A 19,385-nucleotide genomic window follows, 5' to 3' on the forward strand; every position below is an offset into this window, starting at 1 on the left:
ATCCCTTAGCATGGGAAGCATTTTTGACAGAGATACTAAGTGGGACTAGGAGGGTCTATGAACATGGGAAACCACTGACCAAAAGCATCACAGTGCTGAGATCAGCATAGCAGATGCTTCAGAGTATCATTTTCGATATGTTTGCACAAATTCATACTGAAATGTTTTGTTAAGAACTGTTACACAGTTATTTTAATTAAAACAAATACATTGTTCAGGGAAAAACTGGATTGTCAGTATCACTATATACTTCCAATATTCACATAAAATAATGGAAATGCTCACTAAAATGAAAAAAAAAAAAACATGGAAAAGTAAACTTTGATATAAGACATCACTATGTAAGTGACTGCAAAAAATAAAGGTATTGCAATGCACACAGAGCTTTCAAAACCTTCTCATCCCCAAATTGTAGTAAGCAGCACATTCTCACGGAAGACTTGTGCGACACCATTGGAAGATATAGGTGCGTGTAGAACAGTAACATTTCAGTGCACGTTATCACACAAAGAAAAATATCCAACGGCAACCTAAATTCAACTTGAATCAACAGCAGCCACCATCTGTTGCCCTGGTCACAGACATATTTGTCAACCCCTTTCAAAGTAGCACATATGGTGGTTACTGCAACAGGTCTGTGGTTAATACTACTTGTGCTGCAGAGTTAGTTTAGGCACGACAGATTAGCACACACACACACACACACACACACACACACACACACACACACACACACACACACACACACACACACACACACACACACACACACACACACACACACACACACACACACACACACACACACACACACACACAGACACAGACACAGAGAGAGAGACAGACAGACACACACAGAGTTTCTCTGCCATTGCATCCAGAGTGGCGGAGAACTTGAGACTACAGCAGGTCAGCACCCTGGTTCCTTCCTTTGCCTCTGGAGCATGTCTGTCACTGTGACAATATCCTCCTCTGGGACCTAGGAAAGAGTTAATCACAACAGAAACACATTCACACAAGTAAATAAATACACTAGGTCTTTACTGATCATATGCTTCTAGGTACAGATAGGGTGAAGTTTGAATAAAACAAAAAACATCAACATTCCGGAAGTGAAGAAGAGACTGTGGCAACTTCTGAATTCTTCACAGTGGTATTTTAGAATTGAGAATATGACGACTGGACCAAGATAACAACTCGGAACCTAAAAAATTTCAATTTTTTCCCAAACCAGTGACATAACCCAGTTATCTGGAAGAGGGAGTGTTGTCATTCGACCTACTCATCAGCCAGTAAACGATGTCAATGATGTTAATCACCAATCACACTTCTGCTTCTGACAGACCATAGCAGGTGCGTCATGCGCTGCATATTCGTGGAAAATGTTGAATGTAAGGTCATAGCTTCTCTGACGATGACAGCCTCTGTACTGCCTACGACTACACTTGCAAAGGGGAAACTCAACTTCAAGAACTATTTATATCACATCACACAATCAAATGTAGAAAAAATTGAATTTGGGAGTTTTTGTGTGGTGTGTGATTCTCACTTATCTGACATTACAAATGAGATAAAACAGCTCCATTGAAGCTGGGGCTAGACTACAGGAATTTCAGAATCTGAACAGATTTTAGAAGACAGATATGTCACTCTTGCAGACTGATTTTCACCAGATTCTCATAGTGGTCGAAAGGCCGAGCATACCAAGTCATGACTGGTCTATAACGGTGGTCACACACTACCGGACTTCGAAATCACAGAAACCAGTGAAATTTGATTTCAAGGCAACACAAGCTCCTTTTCATCAGCTGGTGATAGGAACAGGCATTCTCTGAGAGGGCACATTCAAAAAAAAAAAAAAATCAAAACATGTTTGAAATACTCTCCAATCCAACAATCGTAGTCATCAGGCAAGGAAGTGGAATCTGATAACTTGAAATAGCTGTTGACTCAGACTGGCCATAGTCTAAACATTCAACTAGTCAAATGAGTAGTGGAAGATTGCACATCGCAGCTACAGTCATGTAGTCTAACCCCAGTTTAAGTGGCAAATATGGGTAAAACCACCACCACCACCACCACCGCTGCTGCAAACAGATATGCCCCCTTTGACACAAATAGACAATAGCAATATCATCTTAAAGAGGACTTTTCATATTTTCTCTTTCCTTAAGTATGTTATATAGCTTGTGCATGTAAAGGCCTCAAAGTTACACAGCCCACACCAGAGTGAGTAAGCCCTCTCCCACAGAAACCACTGTTCTGAGCTGCCTGATTTGCCTCCTTGGAATTCCAGCCCTTTTTCCTTGTTACAAGTTGATGCAATCTCATAACACAATCCTTACTGCTCGCCTAACTGACCAGTCAGAGCACACTGGGCTCATGGGAAGGTGGGGACTTAAAGACACAGGAGCTCTAACAGAGCATTTCAGACAGGGTTAATAGAGATGTCAGTATCAGAAAAATACACCATAATGACCCCAAAAATGTAATTATGAAGCCTGAAAAAGAACATAATTAGGTCCTCTTTGAGAATGCTTCATTAAATAAAAAAGTTTGACAAACACATCTAGATAATCATTCAGAGTCAGTTCTTTCCCTATGGTCATTGTATTCCAAATATATCCCATGAATAAGGATCTCTGGATTTAAAACTTCAAAGGATTTAACATACGAGTGTGATATTTCAGTTAATTAAATATATATTCTATAACATATAAAGGATCATTTCAACATATGTCTACCAGCATCACGTTTCAGTGTTAGTACTTGTAGACTGGAACAACAAAAACAGCATATCCCAGTCCACGGCTCCCTCTGTGGGTGAAACTTTGAAACCGCATTTGGCTACCAGCCTCCCATTCAAACAGTGGCCTTTAAATGCTTACTTCATTACATACATACATACATACATACATACATACATACATACATACAGTGCCCTCCGCAATTATTGGCACCCCTAGTGAAAATGAGCAAAACAGGCTATAAAAAAAATATCTTTGCTGTTTATCCTCTTGATCTTTCACTCAAAATATTCACAAAAATCTTACCTTTTCATTGAAGTAAAATTATTGAAAGAAAAAAAAAAAAAAAAAAAAACTTGACATTAAATAAATATTTTTCCCCAAAATATGTGTGCCACAATTATTGGCACCCCTAGAAAAATCTTATAATTAAAATCTAACTGAAGTATATTTCCAGTCATGTTTTACATTTTTAAGTTCACCTGTTTGATAAGGAACTCTTAAGAGGTCAACCATGACTTCCTGTTCCACTGGCGTACAAATATGAGGTGACACAGGCCAAATTCCATAAGTCATTCATCACTATGGGAAAGACCCAAGAACAGTGAAGATGTGCGACGGAAAGTTGAGGAGCTGCACAAATCAAGAAATGGACACAAGAACATTTCTAAAGAGTTGAAAATACCCATTTCCACTATCATGGAAATAATTAAGAAGTTTAAAGCGACAGGAGATGTTAAGAATCAGCCTGGAAGAGGACGTGTGTGTACATTGACCCCACGCACCGTGAGGAGGATGGTACGACTGGAAAAAGAATCTCCAAGGATCACAGCTGGAGAATTGTAGAGGTGAGTTGAGTCTTGGGGTCAGAAAGTCTCCAAAACTACTATCAGACACCACCTACATCACCACAAGTTGTTTTGGATGGTTGCCAGAAAAAAGCCTCTGCTGTCAATCAACTACAAACTAAAGCGCCTACAGTTTGCCAAATGTAAGTCAGACTTTCAATGGGGCCGAGTTATATGGTCAGATGAGACCAAAATAAAGCTTTTTGGCCACAAACATCAAAGATGGGTTTGGCGTAGGAAGAAAGATAGCCATACAGAAAAGACCCCCATACCCAATGTGAAGTATGGTGGCGGATCTTTGATGTTGTGGGGCTGTTCCAAAGGCCCTGGACATCTTGTTAGGATACATGGCATCATGGACTCCATCAAATACCAGCAGATATTAAATGAAAACCTAACAGCCCCCTCCAGTAAGCTTAAAATGGGCCGTGGTTGGACCTTCCAGCAGGTCAATGATCCGAAGCACACCTTAAAATCAACACAAAAATGGTTCACCGACCGCAGAATAAAGGTTTTGCCATGGCCATCACAGTCCCCCGACCTAAACCCCATAGAAAATCTGTGGGATGAGCTGAAGCCGAGTCTACAAACGTTGACCTCAGAATCTGAAGGATCTGGAGAGATACTGCATGAAGGAATGGTCTCAGATCCCGTGCCATGTGTTCACCAACCTCATCACGCATTATAGGAGAAGACTCAGAGCTGTTATCTTGGCAAAGGGAGGCTGCACAAAACATTAAATTAAGGGGTGCCAATAATTGTGGCACACATGTTTTGGGGAAAAATATTTATTTAATGTCAACAGTTTTTTTTTCTTTCAATAGTTTTACTTCAATGAAAAGGTAAGATTTTTGTGAATATTTTGAGTGAAAGATCAAGAGGATAAACAGCAAAGACACATTTTTTTATACCCTGTTTTGCTCATATTCACTAGGGGTGCCAATAATTGTAGAGGGCACTATACATACATACATACAATACAGTTTTATGTCTTTCAAAGCAGCACCAAAACGCTTCTGGTTGTGACCAAATAACTCTATTTTAGTTTCATCTGTCCACAGCACTATTCCAAATTGATTCTGGCTTGTCCAGATGAGCCTTTGCATACCTCAAGCGACTCTGCTTGTGGTGAAAACACAGAAAAGGCTTTCTATGCATTACCCTTCCATGGAGCCATTCCTTGTCGCTATTCTAGTCTTTGCCTTTCAGATATTTTTCTCGGCCTACCACATCTTTCCTTTCTGTTCCTGTGGCCTTCCATTTTCTTACTACATTTCTGACTGTGGAGACAGACACCTCAAACCTTTTTGATAACTATTTATATCCCTCTCCTAATTCATATTGACGAATCATCTTTTTCGACAGGTTTTTAAGTCATTAGAGAGCTATTTTGAGGTTCCCATGTTGCTACTTTCCAACAGAGAATGAAGGAGAAGCACCCCTAGCAACTAGTTACTGTATGTAAAATTAGCTTTTTAATGATTGTTTGCACCTTTGTTTGCAGTTTAAAGTTCAATCAGCTAATCAAAAGAATGTTGTGTTTCAATCAATCAGCATTAAGTGACTACAGGTATTCAAATCAACACACTTAAAAGGGTGCCCACATTTTTGCACAGCCTATTTTTCACATTAGATTTTATTTCATAAAACTCAATACTGCTACATTAAGCGTTCTCAATGACAACCAATGACAACCAATGACATATTGCAAATTAACATGCAACCTCAGAGGGGTGCCAAATCTTTTGCATAAAACTGTACATTCATTCATACTGTATATTCACTTAGCAGTCCCTTTTATCCAAAGCAACCTAAAGTACAGTACAGATGTAGTTTTCATCAGTATGTTTATATTCCCATGGTATGGAACCAGTCATGCCATGCTTCATGTCATGAGTCCCTGTGGCTGTGTGTTTTACTCACCAGCGCGTGGTCGAAGCTGAAGGTACTGATGTAGTAGGCAGAGATGTCACTGTCGGCCAGAGGCTGGGAGATCTGGGCCACAATCCCACACTCATCTGAAGGCAAAAACAGGAAAGAAATAATAGTACGTACAGGGCAGGTTGGGGAAAAAAGGAATTCATTTTATTCCTTTATCGTTGAAGTCTTCAACCAAAGCGTTTTTTGGCAAAGTAGCTTACAAAGCAGTGAAGCCACGTGTCTGCTAATACACTGATGTTTAAGTGTTTTAGACTGTATCCCTAATCTACAGTCTGAACACAGAGTGGCAGCCTTACCAAAGAAATGCCTGAGAGGTAAATAACCTCAGCCTAAGCAGAGTTCATAATCAGTATTAGCGGATGAACGAAAGCGATCACCAATTTAAGGTTTAAAAAAAAGATACCGACATATTTTTCCAAGCAGTATTATCATTGTGAACACTTGCTGTAGTACATTTCTATTCTAATGGTAAAATAAGTTAGGTGTCTACTAAAACTCATTCACACATGGCAACATTTTTTGCTGAATCTTGAATTTTACAGGGCACTGTCCAGTGGAACTGCAAGCGGGCATGTCCAGCCCTGGCAGTCTGTGTGCGCGGCTGGCATCCCTGACTCAGCAGTCCAAAGATCAGTAGCAAGCCCAGAGTGCCAGTCTAAACTCACAACAGCGCCAGTCAGCAGACGGCCCCCACCCCCCCTCATTATATACGGGTGGCAGACGGCAGCATGTTTGCTGCGCTATGAGCTATGCTATAAGACTGACCTGGAGTTAGATTGTGTTTGCCTAACCTGCGTTGTGTGAACAGCAGAGTGGACATGTGAGGGTAAAACCTATGGGTGCTAGTGTCTGTCGCTGGCACATTGACCTGCTTGCTGCTGCTGCTGCTAAAATGCGGTGTTTTGCTGGACGCAATGCAAAATAGTCTGTCAAATTTGGCTAGGCTGTTAATTTATAACCCACTGCCACAAGTTCACAAATGATTCTTTCAGAACCACGGTTAATATCACTTCCACGTTCTTATCTGACTTCCATGTCAGATAAGAGACATAACAGGTCAGATAAGAGACATAACATGTCAGACAAGAGACATAACAGGTCAGATAAGAGACAAAACTATGATTGGGGTATATTATAAAACTCTACCTCAGTGAGATTCTGCAGTGTTGGTCTAGTTATTTGGGCAGGGTTGCACTGACAGGAGTTTTTGAGTGCTGACATTGTTTGTGTTTGACTGATAATGAGGGACTCACCGAAGCCCAAGGGCTGGCCTCCAATTCGCACCATTCTCCAGAGCTCTCCTGACGAGCTTGTGAACAAGAGATCCGCAGGGAACCTGAAAACACACACAAACACACACACACCAACCGCATGAGAGCTGATCTCCCAAGACACACTGGGATAAATAGCATCGAGTGCTCCTGCTGTACTCACTGTCTTTGTGCCTCGGTGTCCATGACCAAGGAGATGTACCCCTCTATCAGGGAGAACGAGAAGAACTTGACACGCTGGAGGTCTTCACTTGAGTGACCTTCTTCTTTTGGACTGGACAAATAGGCAGAGAAATGGTGCTGAACACAATACAACAATACATCACAAAGCACAACATTAGATTGTGGCAATGCTGCGCGTCTGTAATCATTTTTTTTATGTTTGTGCACAATGTGTATATCTTGTACTTGAGAAGTACACACTGAAACCGATGATCTTTGTAGCAGATAGATAACAGTGAAGGAACAGTGAGCTAAGTCAGAGGCTTTGGTAAAGAATGACGTCAGTATTTAGAAAGCCTGACTAATAGACCAGCATCATACAGAGTAACCGCCAACATTTTTATATTTAACTTGATAAACAACTGTACATCATAACTGTTACATCATAGAGTCATTCCTCCATTTTGCAACCTTTCCAAACGGTGACTCCAATTTAAAATCTGCCACTGTCATTATAATTCATTGTGCTCGGTTGAGAGAAGATGAACACGCGGGACAAGACGAGTTCCCGGTACCTGTTTGAGTAGAAAAGCACATCGATGAGCGTGGTGGCGATGGCGGGCAGCGTGTCAGGGTCCAGGCTCATCACGCAGAACTGATTCTCGGGGATCAGCACAGGGTGCACTGTGGCCTTCGCAGCTGTGTTCAGCAACAGAGGGGAGAGAGGGGGATGAGAAAGAGGAGGAGGAGGAGAAGGGGAGAGAGGGGGGTGAGAGAGAGGAGGAGGAGGAGAAGGGGAGGAGGATGTGTTTCAAATCTAAGGTGCTAGTTGTACTGATTTTCAATGCATTTGTGTAACAGTTTCATTTGTTCATTAGAAGACTTCTTATAAGAGTCAAACAAGTGAGGTTGAGTTCAAGAGTTTGAGTGCAGAGCACAAGTTCTATATCCAAGTTTACATTCTACCAAGCTCAAAGTGCAGGGCTGACAAGGCTGTAATAAGGGATAGAATGTTATTTAACAGTTAGGGAAATTAGCTAACTAGAGCTAGAGTTTCCCAAATTACACAAACATTGTCATAATGCAGGATATGGTTGATTGGATCCACTTTACTCGGACGTATGTATATTTTTGTTGTGTAGACTGACCATCTTTTCCATTCTTCTGCAGGCCATTCTGGGTGTCCTGATGGTGGACAGGAACAGACTCTCCCCCCACCTCCCTGTAAATGTTAAACTCCTCCTGCAGGGTGTGGATCACTACCGACAGGTCTTTCTCTCGCACCTGAGAGGAAGAACACAGTCAGACATTTGTAAGAAACTACATTCTCACTTAAAGCAGCACCATGCAACCATCTGCCACTTTTTGAGGTACGTTTTTACAGGCAACTCGTTTTTGGCCTCATCTTCAAATTCATTTTGATGGTATACAGTTACGTGAAGGACAGATAAACTCATGTGCTGTGCCCACCAGACATCATGGATATGCACCGTGTAGTACTGTGTTTCAGGTTGGAACACCCCGCGCAAATGTAAGAAAAGCTATCACAGCCCAATATTGACAACTATATCGCCAAGAGACACCAATTAGCATGTTGGCAAGCTTTATCAGTGTCAGCAAGGCTGTTGGAGGTGTTTGCAAGGTTTTTGAATGCCTTTGGGGTAGTTAGCTGGCATGTTTCAGACCAAAACGCCTTACTGCTGCTTAAACAACCTGTGTTTATAATGCAGCCCATAAAAACAAAAGATAACCAAAAACATATAAACAGGCTTCAGGGATTTCAAGAAAATACCCACAGACATTTGAATTTACATAGGGGCATTCGCTTTGCCGCGTATCATGTGTTTTCAACTGGTCAATGAACAGCGGTACGACCAGGACATACCAGTTGGACTTATGTGTTAACTGGTAACCATGTACATTTCTCAATCCCTAAGCCATTCCAACCCTACATCATACATGTTGACCGAGTATAGGGTTATTCTTTAGGGCTGCAGTGTCTCACCAGGATGAAGTCTGTCTGGTAGGTGGACAGCATGAAGACGGACACCTTCTGCTCCGCCAGCGGGGCGATGACCGACTTGGCGATCTTGGTGACACCCACCGCCTGCGAGCTGCTGGAGGCGTTGCCATTGGAGACGACGTTGAGCGGCAACCAGGTGGAGCCTTCCACCTGTAGATGTTCTGACGGCTGCAGTTCTGCAAAGGCAGAGAAAAAACATGCAGTCACGTAGGGGGGAAAACAAACACACATCCTCACTCTTCACACATAGATTTATTTAGACATTGCGATTCCAGAACAGTTACGCTTACAAGACCCCCCCCACACACACTTTAAGGCTAAAGGTCACCCTTGAGTTTGAGGGGATCAGTTAACACGGAGTATCAACACCCCCACCCATCACCCTATCCAACAGTACTGGAGAGTCCCACTCAGCCTTCTCTGGAAGCCCAGAGGGGGGATCAGAGTACGGGAGGGCCTGCCAAGGCTGGGGCTGCTGACCTCTGGCAGCTACCTGGGAAACAGGTGTGTGTGTGTGTGTGTGTGCCACCAGATAGGAAGCTGGGAGTGTGCCCCAGCTCATTAGGGGATGCTGGGAAACTGAAGCGGAGGAAGGAGCGCATGGCCAGAGGAAGCAGGGAGTGTGTGTGTGTGTGTATGTGTGTGTCAAGGCTTTGCCACTGTCAATGTATAGTGAATGACGGTGTGTATTTAGGACATGTAGCTTGCGAATAGGTCTCCGATAAACACATTCAAGGACAAGGCCAGTTTTAGCTGGGATAACAGTTTGGAAACAGTTTTTTTTTATTTTTTATTATCAATCAATGACGAGTGGGGAGGGGTTGTAAGTAGTAACAAAGAGGACATTTTCATTTGTACCCTGACAGTGTCAATACTGCTTCTGCCGAGGGGATTAGACAAGATGCTACATCTGTATCTGTGTCATTGGGATTTATGGGGATAAAGTCGGGGGAAACTGAGCAGGAAGTCACATGGGGTTTTACTATGGTTTGGGATGTCATGCCTTGTCTCCCTACTGGGTTTAGCTAGTTTATTTGCTCAATATATCTACAGAGTTAGTTGCCCTGACCTTAGCATTCAAAATATGAGGACATTTCTGTTCCAATCCATTCAGTATCAGCTGGATAAACACTCATTACCCATTTGAATGCAACAGATCAATTCCAGGCCACAATGAATGCAGTGAATGTTGGTTTGGTAGAATCAGGCAACTTCTTCCAGAGTATTTAAATGTCAAAGAGGGACTAGGATAGCTGCATAATGAGAAATATTTGTAGCTCAGCAACTTTTTAGAGAGAGAGACAGGAGAAGATGCTTTATGAACCTTTAAATACTCTGCGCGCAATGGGAAGTGTTTTGAAGCAAGCAAGCAATTATCTCAAAACGCAACACAAAAAATAGGGAGCAACAAAAAAGATGGACAAATGATCTGCTTTCTTTTTACCTTTGAAGCCCTCCTCGTCAAGGACGACTGTGTAGTTCTCTGGAGTTTCTGTGAGACTGAAAAATTTACATCTAAAGAAAGAAAAACAGGGAGAGATGGTCAAAAGCAGATTGGAAGGAGGTGAATATGGGAAAGAGAGAAAGAGAGAGAGAGAGAGAGAGAGAGAGAGAAAGAGAGGGAGCACAACAGTCTGTGCAAAGACTGAACAACAAAAACACTGACAGATTGCTTTTTAGGAGTGCATGACGGTGGGAGACAAGAATGGGCTATGGGAGGGACCCAGGGAGGCAACAGCGCTCTAGCTCGGACTACACCAGAATGCATTCGCTGGAAAGGAGTCCAGCCAGATCCCAGCGAAAGTACCCCTTCAAACGCTGAAAACGCTTCAAGTAGCGGCCACCAAAAGGGCCTGGTCCAAAGCTGCCCAGGCTATTAATGGCACGTCTTTTCATCAGTGATGCCAAAGCCTTTTTAGAGGGGATATTTGGGGAGAGGAGGGGGACGGGGGACGCAGGCTGGGGTGGTGGCGAGTGTGCGATGCGAAAAAGAGGACTGGTTGCATCATTTCAGGCCTTGACCCAAATACTTCAGAGGCAGGAACAGGAAGCCCTGGCACCCTGGTACACTTGATTCAATGTTGCCATTGTCACAGGGCTGTGCCGCTTCCCCGACTGTGGGAAAGGATCGAGCGCACCGACGTGAAAAGAACAGCCTAGTCTGCGATTTTGTGCCTTGGCTGCTTACTTCTGTGAGAACATGTGCAAACGCACAAGCACACACACTCTCAGTGACACAGGGGCCACCAAACATTCAACTGACTTCAATATGTCCAACACATCAATTCACCACCGAATCCCTGTCTATGGCTGCAGATCACTTTTTCCAGGGCCTATACGTAAGCTGATACATACAGTACATTATGGGGAATGTACATCTGATTGTACAAAGCTACCAGAAGCCTGTCTCCCATAACTGATCAATGGCATTGTCAAAATGCACTTGCCTTCTTGTGTCTATCTTTTTCTGGGATGAGCAGAGGCCTGCTCTCTCCCTCAGTCTCTAGATAACATCCTCCGGCCCAGCTGGATCCTGTTTTGAGAGCTACTCAGCAGAATGCAATGCTCAGTGCAAGGTCCAGGCCATCAATCCAGAGTGAGGGGAAAAAATAAGACGCTCCACCCGCACAGGGCTAGCTCAGCAGCTCATTGTGTTCAGCCAACTCTCTCCACACCAACTTCCTGTTAACCTTTCATCCCCCCCGTACTCCCTCCTCTACACATAGTTCATCACACAACAGTTACACTTCCTCCGGGTACCAGGAAGACTCTCCCAGTATGGCTACATCTGGAAAAAAAGAAAAAAAAACATAAGAAAACATAAGGATTCTATCTCTAACCTGACTGTACTTCCTGCAAAGTTGGGCAGTTGTTGGGATAAAGTTGGGCAGTGGTGAACTATTCCAGGTTCTGAGTGTAGAAATCCATGCTATGTTTTTTTAATCCACCCATACATTGAGCCAGCTGACATTCCTCACTACTGCCACCCCCCTGAGTGGCGCTGATTGCCAAGTTCACATGGCCTACACAAAACCTGGAGTGGATTTTCACTTTCGAAACCCGGCAGCTCTATTAAAATGCATGCAGGTGAACGAGCAATTGTCTGACTATATGGGGCTTTTAATAGTGTTTAGGAAAAATACCCCTCGAGCCAAACCATGCCCATTGAGGGTGAGAAACACAGCACAGGCTGCCAGTGGTGTATAATTATAGGAAAGCATTATTTTTTTCCCCCTTCCTGCCTTTAAAAAAGAAAAAAAAACACTCCAGAGAAAACTTCCTGTTTGTATGGTGCCTCCTCAGCTGTATACACTGGATACAAAAACTAGCCTGCATGCCAACACATCTATGCTGCAACACACAGGATAAAATGAATGCCGTGTCATCTGCAGCTAATTTTTAGCCCCCCTAACAGATTATAACACATTCTATTTGATTGTGAGAATATTCTCATCTGAGGCAGTCTGACAAACAGTTCAAGAATGGCGCCTGTCCCAACAGCTCCTTCAATATGATGGCTCTGTGGAAGATCGGGTTTATCGAAAACACACATGCTAGGCAAAAACTGCATTCTTTGAGGGTGACAGTGTATTGTACATAAACAGGCGTGGATGACTCCGCTGGTCAGAGGTGTCGCCAAGCTTCTCTTGATCCAAACTTACAGCTACTCCACTCAGTTTTACAATGTTTCTTAGGTGTCTCAGGTTTACATGGCTTTCCACAGAACTGGGACTGGTAAGGACAGGCTCTCCTGGACTGATAATATGTAACACCCAGCAAAACCAGAGCTGGAGGCCTGACGGCCTGAGTAACTTTCCCATCATTAGATAGTAGCATGGGTCCTTGATGGCCTCCCACAAAACACGAACAACTGTGAGGTCAATGACAAACAGCAGCTCAACTCACACAGAGCACTCTTCATTGTTGCTCAACCTTTAAGGTCAGTCACATCAGGTTGCAAGTCACGACTACATGTCACAGCTTTGCTCAACAGTAGCCTTCTTAACAGGGACGGAGATGAGCAATGCTTAAGTGTCTCAACATGCAACTTTGCATCTAAGGTTGCTGTTGATGTCATCATCTTTTTGGGTAGGCCTACAAATAAAACATTTCGAAAACAATGTAGTGTTCAACATATTTCTTCACATTTCCCACAGTCACCGAAGACAGACAGTAACTGGACCACATAGTTTACTTTCGAAGAGAAGTACAATTAGTCGATAAGTTTGTTAAGTTGTTAAATGTTAAGCAAACAGCTATAAAACCCACACAAATGCAGGTCACTCAAGACAGGTTCAGCGCTGACATCTGACGATTACTGGAATTTGGAAGGACACGATGCGACGCACGTTATCATGTTGATCATGACATTTTTTCCAAATACAGGTTTGCAAAGGCAGTGACATATACTCGTCATAAACATTTCTCCACTTTTATTTGAGTCAGTTCTCTATAGCCAGATGTTAAAGAATGTTTAATTATGAAAATAATATTCAATAAAACCATGGCCGGAGGACTAACACAAATGTTCTTACTTTAAGCCCAAGATCTAGCTACAAATGAAATTAAATGAAAAGCTCGTCGAGAGGGGAAAAACATTGTCACTTCCCTCATGGCTGTGAAATTACTGTTATCACTTATCTCAAATCCCTAAACTTTCCACGCTAAGAAGGAAAGAAGAATGACCTGCTCTGCAGTCGATTTTGGTTCGAGGTGCGCATAGAACGTTGCCCATACAATAGCCAACACCTTCCAAAGTTTCATGTAGGGTACAACGTGACTTGACTGAACTTGTCTTCAACCAGTCCCGGGTGCACTTCATGACAGTTCCGTCGCAAACGTGATAAACACGAAAATAACACAGTAAACGTTTGAAGAGATCATACGAATACCTAATAGTATAAAGCCATTTCACTTTCTCACCATCTCTCATTCAGTGGTAGTCACGTTTCGTGGGCGTGCAAGCTTCTTGGGTAAGCCTGGCAGGATAGGATCAAAAACATTGGCTACCCATACCGTGTTTTTAATCTAAGGTCTTTGATAAAGTATTGATTCTGAACCACAAATTAAAAAAAGTGCACAAAGAATGCAATCGACGGTGAAGCTATGCGTGAGCATTCAACACATAAACGATGACATATTCGTGTCAGACCCGAAAAAAACAACTTTATAGCTAGCAGCTCTATTCTTTTCGGGCACGTTCTGTTTGGTGCAAGACGGCATAATATGAAAACTATTCAAGCTGATGTGCTTACCTGCTCCGGTTTCTCAAGAAAATTAATTTTATTAGAGGGTGAGTAAAATGAACCAGTCCTGTTTTACTGATACTAGTCACCCTCAATCGATGGTCGAGAATATGCAAGTCCATTTCAGCTCTTCTGAAAAACTGTTCTTCAATGAACGAGAAGCAGATGCGGCTGCGGTTGCCTTAAGATTCACAAAAAGCAGCAATTCAAGTGTTATCCTTGTGTTCTCTAGCATTCCTAGAAAAAATTGAGTGAGCACTGCATTCGCAAATGTAACAGACACTGGTAGCTTACATCAGTAACATCAAGGGGGACGGGGGTGGGGGCGAGGTATCTGCTCGATGTAATTTGACTCGCAAGCTACAGTATTCAAATACACTGCGCCACGCCCCTAACTTCTTAAAGGCACAGAGGAAGCCGAAGAAAGCTTGGCAGACGGGAATAACAATTTTTGTGTCAGATAAATAAACGATCATGTTCTACTCCATCTTAAACATAGGATAATTGCAACTGACCCCATAAGTAATTGATTTACTTTCTTCTGATGGTCCTGAGAGAGCAGCCAGTGGTTGTGTGAGATGAACTGCTAAAAATTAGGTGTTGGCACTGTCATTTTAAACATGTAAATAGCCTACTACATACACACTCGCTCTAGTTAAAGATTAGGTAAATGTTCCGGTTTGTTAGCATGTCATGTTTATTTATACTTTATAAGTCATGGTTAAAAAACTGCTGCTTCAATTAAAGAAAAGAAAAAAAGAAAAAAAACTGTGCTCAGTTGCTAAATTCCTCCAACTATACTTAAGAAGAGCATAGCAGACAAATGATGATTCAGATTTCAACAACAAGATAATTTATTGAGAGAGCAAAACACATAATTTATAAATCATGTCATCACCCGAAAAGTCCCATACATCATGCTATCCAGCAGTTTTACATCATATCTATTGATAGTATCCATGACAAGGCAGAAGAGACTCTGTCTGTAATCAATGCTTTACAATCAACCAAGTCTGTAATCAATGCTTTACTGTAGCGGAGAGAACTTCATTGGTATCATGATCCTGGAGTCCATACTTCGGATCAAAGGCACTGTAAGACAGGCATTAAATGTATGAGGAGTCAGTTAACAACAACAACAAAAACAGCCACCACCATCATCATCATATCATCATCATCACAATCACCATGTTCATCTTCATCATCATAATAACATAAACACATTTGTGGTCAATAAATGATTCCCCGTGGGCAAAAACTGGAACTTTAGCCTCTCTATTCTATTATGACGCTATGACAATAGCTAGAGGATGTACTCACTTACATTCTAACAAAAATACCCTAATCCACAAGTGGAAGTGTATGAGAGGATCATAGGTTTAAAGGCAAAGTCTGTGATTCTGGTGAAAGGTGGTTGATATTTGAGCACAACAGCCAAAAAAATTACACCCCTCGCTTTCGTTCTCCTGTTGACTGGCTGGAATTGTTTATGGCTCTCTCCAAGCCACCATGTTTGTTTCCCATTTACAATGTCAGGCCTGGGTACAAACACCAGAGTTTGAACGCACAACTAGAGGAGCATTTGGCTGAATTCCACAAAAAAGTGCATTGGATTATAATCACAGACTCTACCTTTAGGGATGATTTTATTACAATATATATACAGTATATGTGTATATATATATATATATATATATATATATATATATATATATGCCTTCATTGGAAACCTAAACAAATGTACTATAAATGCAGTGTAAAAACAAATATTAATTGATTATGAATTTAGGGTACTATCTAAAAGTTATGCGCTAACAATACACCTTGACCCACTGTTCAGACCCACATCACACTCACCTGTGTAATAAACCACTGCCCCCCAGCCCTCCTTGAGCCAGGCAGCTTTCCTGGTTTCGTCCCTGGTCTGTAGGTCCTTATAAGCTGCAGGTGGGAAATAAACAATTTACCCTCAGATGGCTTGTACACTGACACATTAATGGAGCCTAATATAGACATTTTAGCCAGTAAGGCCTTTGAGAATACATATTTCTCACTCTTCTAAGACATAGGAATTAGCTGAGGACATTAATAATAGATATCTAGGAGTCAGGAGTGGTTATATCACCACCACACCACAGGCCTCTAGACCGCTGGCTAAGCACTCAGTCATTTTCTACACAGAGGTATCTAGAAGACACGAGGTCATGAATAACTCACCCCACAGATGATGGACCATGTACAAGTCACCAATTTGAGTAAAGAAGCCACCAACCGCCTCGTCGTTTTCCTGACGATTCCTGATTGCCCGAGCCCTGTAAGAGTATTAAGAACGTGTAGAGTTGAGAGACAACAGCTGACTTTGGACCAGTCTACACTAGGTCAGGGACAGAATCAGTAGCTATCTGGCCTGTCCAGAAAGGTTTCATCATTAATTCACCTATCTTGTAATTAACTTAATGATATTTATAAAACGATAATGGGCATCTGAAAATATATTGACTCACCAATGATTTCCCCACTCAATCATTGTGCCGGGCTGTTTGTTTGTAAGACATAATATGAAATGAAAGGATATGATATTGAAGTGGTAATACATATTATTGTAGAAATATATGCACATTGAAGTATACACTAAAAAGTCTGTTCAGATATCATCAATCATCTCTAATCACTGTAGTATGTAAAAAAAAAAGCACACAATTAATACTTATGTATGAAAATTGATTTAGATATAAAAGAAAGCTAGAGCAAATTAATTACCTTCAGGTTATAGGAACGAAGTTCATATATGTTCGGACCAGTTCGGGGTGTCGGGTCATTCCAAAAACTGAATTCCAGAAGGAGTTGGTTTCGACGTGAGGTTAACATTTTGCTTCTCTCTCTACGAAACTGCATATACTCCTGAACACACATATAATGCGATAGAAACAAAGGCCTTTTACTCACTGTTCTCCAGTTTCTGAACGACAATGGCAAAATAATGGAGGTAAGTCACTGAAAATACTGTCACAAAGATAATATGATCATTATCAACATCTACACTCTTCCACTGAATAAATAATCGACTCGATACCTTATTGTGGTTCAACTTTTCCAAGCATTCGGTAAGAGCAGGATAGCCTCCTGAATACTTCCATAGGTGCACTGCAAGCAAATAGACAGCAGGTTGCAGCAATGTACCATTTAGTGTCCTGGCAAAGGCACTGTGTACACCAGGGAGCATGCTGGCTTTCAAAGCAGAGAATGCCAGCAGCAGCAAACATGTTGACCCCCCCCAGCAGCTTAGTTTGACGATGACCGTGCTGAGTAGTCCTTTACGGTGCCAGTGCGGTTAGTACGTTTATTTTATTTTATTTTATTCATTTATCTCTTGAAAATCTGTGTGTTTTTTTTTTTTTTTTTTTTTTTTTTTTTTTTTTTTTTTTTTTTAACAAGTGTTTGTAAACCCCCCCCCCCCCCCTTTTCTTTCCTACTGTGAGGCGCATTGTGTTACTTCCTTGTATGAAATGCGCCGTACAAATAAAGTTTGATTTGATTTGATTTGATTGAATTACTATCATATAAAACAAGGTTTAATTTCATCTTACAATTAAATACAGCAACATGAACTGTGGGTTTGTGGGCCATTTTTTTCAGGGTGACTCTTACCAGCCTGGTCTTGCTCTCCGTACCAAGTGTTCCAACTGCCCACCACCTCACAGGGGTAGCTCCGGTCATGGTGAAGCTGGTTCTGAACCTCAGCTCTGCGTTCAAACGTCAAAGGTCACGGAATGTCTCAAGTCAAGGCAGACATTTGATAAGAGACCAAATTCAGTCATGCACGAAACAGCTCAGCTGCCAAATTGCATTCAATTGCTGATGGTGTTTGACAGAAAACAGAATGCTTTTCATATGAGTGTGTATTATATGAATGTGTGCGTGTGTGTGTCTATGCTGTGCTGTATGTGTTCCTATATATGCAAATGCCCTACGAGCTAACAACAGATGAGAAAGGGTTGGGTAAAAAAGATAAAAACTTACGATAGACTATTGTAGACATCCAGGCAATCTGGTTTTACGTTGTGAACTATAAACAGATTAAAATGTTCCTTTAATCACAGAACTGAAATTGAATTACAAACGACTGATTTAGTGGTACGAGTAGTGGCAGTAGTATACATTGTGTAATATGTCTTTGCTTGTCCATCTGATTGGAAACACACACACACACACACACACACGATTCTCACACTGTATTTTGTAGAGGCTGCTGGTCTCTTTCTTGGACAGAAGATTGGAGTGGGCATCTTTCCTGGAATCTACTTTGTGTACAAATAATGACCGAAACCAGCCCCCATCACTGCTCTCTGCAAAACCTCTGAGTAGGAACATGAAGTCTTGATTAGAGCTCAGGACCACTTATGCAATGAATTAACGAACAACACAAGACAAGAAAACTAAGAATAAATACATTAAACATAGTTAAATGTGGGGACTGGAAGGGTAATCATGGTGGACAGGACAAATGTGACCTATGTCATGTAGAGGGTAAAGTTCAAAAGTCAAGCTGTAGGGTTCATACGAGAAGGTCAACTATAATATAAATTCAACAAAACCTTATGGAACGATAACACGTTAAATAAAGACATAAATATCAGGGCCTACCCGGAACAGCGTCTTATAGCAGGAAAATAGAGCAAACAGCTGGACAGTGCCTAATAAAAAACGAGCGTTGAAACAGCGCACGTCTCAGTGCGAAACGTCAAGGACTGTTGACAACAACGAAGCCGTTTGTGTTAGAACGTTTACCTTGTAAAGGGTGCCCAAAACAAACAACTTTTGTGCAATTGTCGTGGGAGATCAAGGAAACAGCGCGTCCTTGGCATTTTCCACTTCCAAAATCGGGTTTCCAGGACGAAGTGGTAGGTAAAATGGAGTGTTATGAATGTTTGTGGTGTTAATGTTTAGCCCATTTGTGTCTGTATCTCACGGGAAGCAGCGCGCAGGCCAGAGATGATCAAAGGTTGTCTAGCGCGTGCCTGCGTTTGTGACGTATGTGTTTTGTCACACAGCTTTGCTACAAGGAAATTATATCAGGTGAAGACTCAGAGCTGATCACAGACGGAATAAACATCTGGCGTTTATCTACCACCTTTATTATCGGGCAA

The 19,385-nt window shown here is 41.9% G+C and overlaps 2 protein-coding genes across 2 annotated transcripts; both read right to left on the reverse strand.

Moving 5' to 3' along the window:
• Nucleotides 1–782: 782 nt before the first annotated feature.
• castor1 (cytosolic arginine sensor for mTORC1 subunit 1) lies at nt 783–14,577 on the reverse strand. The gene is made up of 9 exons (XM_042705831.1): nt 14,248–14,577; nt 10,437–10,507; nt 8,975–9,168; nt 8,118–8,253; nt 7,545–7,668; nt 6,971–7,081; nt 6,790–6,872; nt 5,519–5,613; nt 783–979 (listed from the first exon to the last, which is right to left on the reverse strand). The coding sequence occupies exons 1-9, from the start codon at nt 14,358–14,360 to the stop codon at nt 911–913; spliced, it is 996 nt and encodes a 331-aa protein (XP_042561765.1). The 5' UTR covers nt 14,361–14,577; the 3' UTR covers nt 783–910.
• A 497-nt stretch (nt 14,578–15,074) lies between these two features.
• Nucleotides 15,075–19,255, reverse strand: nipsnap1 (nipsnap homolog 1 (C. elegans)). The gene is made up of 10 exons (XM_042705833.1): nt 19,027–19,255; nt 18,468–18,595; nt 18,259–18,304; nt 17,887–17,981; nt 17,312–17,382; nt 16,999–17,139; nt 16,743–16,774; nt 16,456–16,550; nt 16,096–16,179; nt 15,075–15,330 (listed from the first exon to the last, which is right to left on the reverse strand). Exons 1-10 carry the CDS (start codon nt 19,101–19,103, stop codon nt 15,266–15,268), a joined length of 834 nt encoding a protein of 277 aa, XP_042561767.1. The 5' UTR covers nt 19,104–19,255; the 3' UTR covers nt 15,075–15,265.
• Between the last annotated feature and the right edge of the window lie 130 nt (nt 19,256–19,385).

This window comes from Clupea harengus, unplaced genomic scaffold (assembly GCF_900700415.2).
Source record: "Clupea harengus unplaced genomic scaffold, Ch_v2.0.2, whole genome shotgun sequence".
In the NCBI taxonomy this organism is placed as follows: Eukaryota; Metazoa; Chordata; class Actinopteri; order Clupeiformes; family Clupeidae; genus Clupea; species Clupea harengus.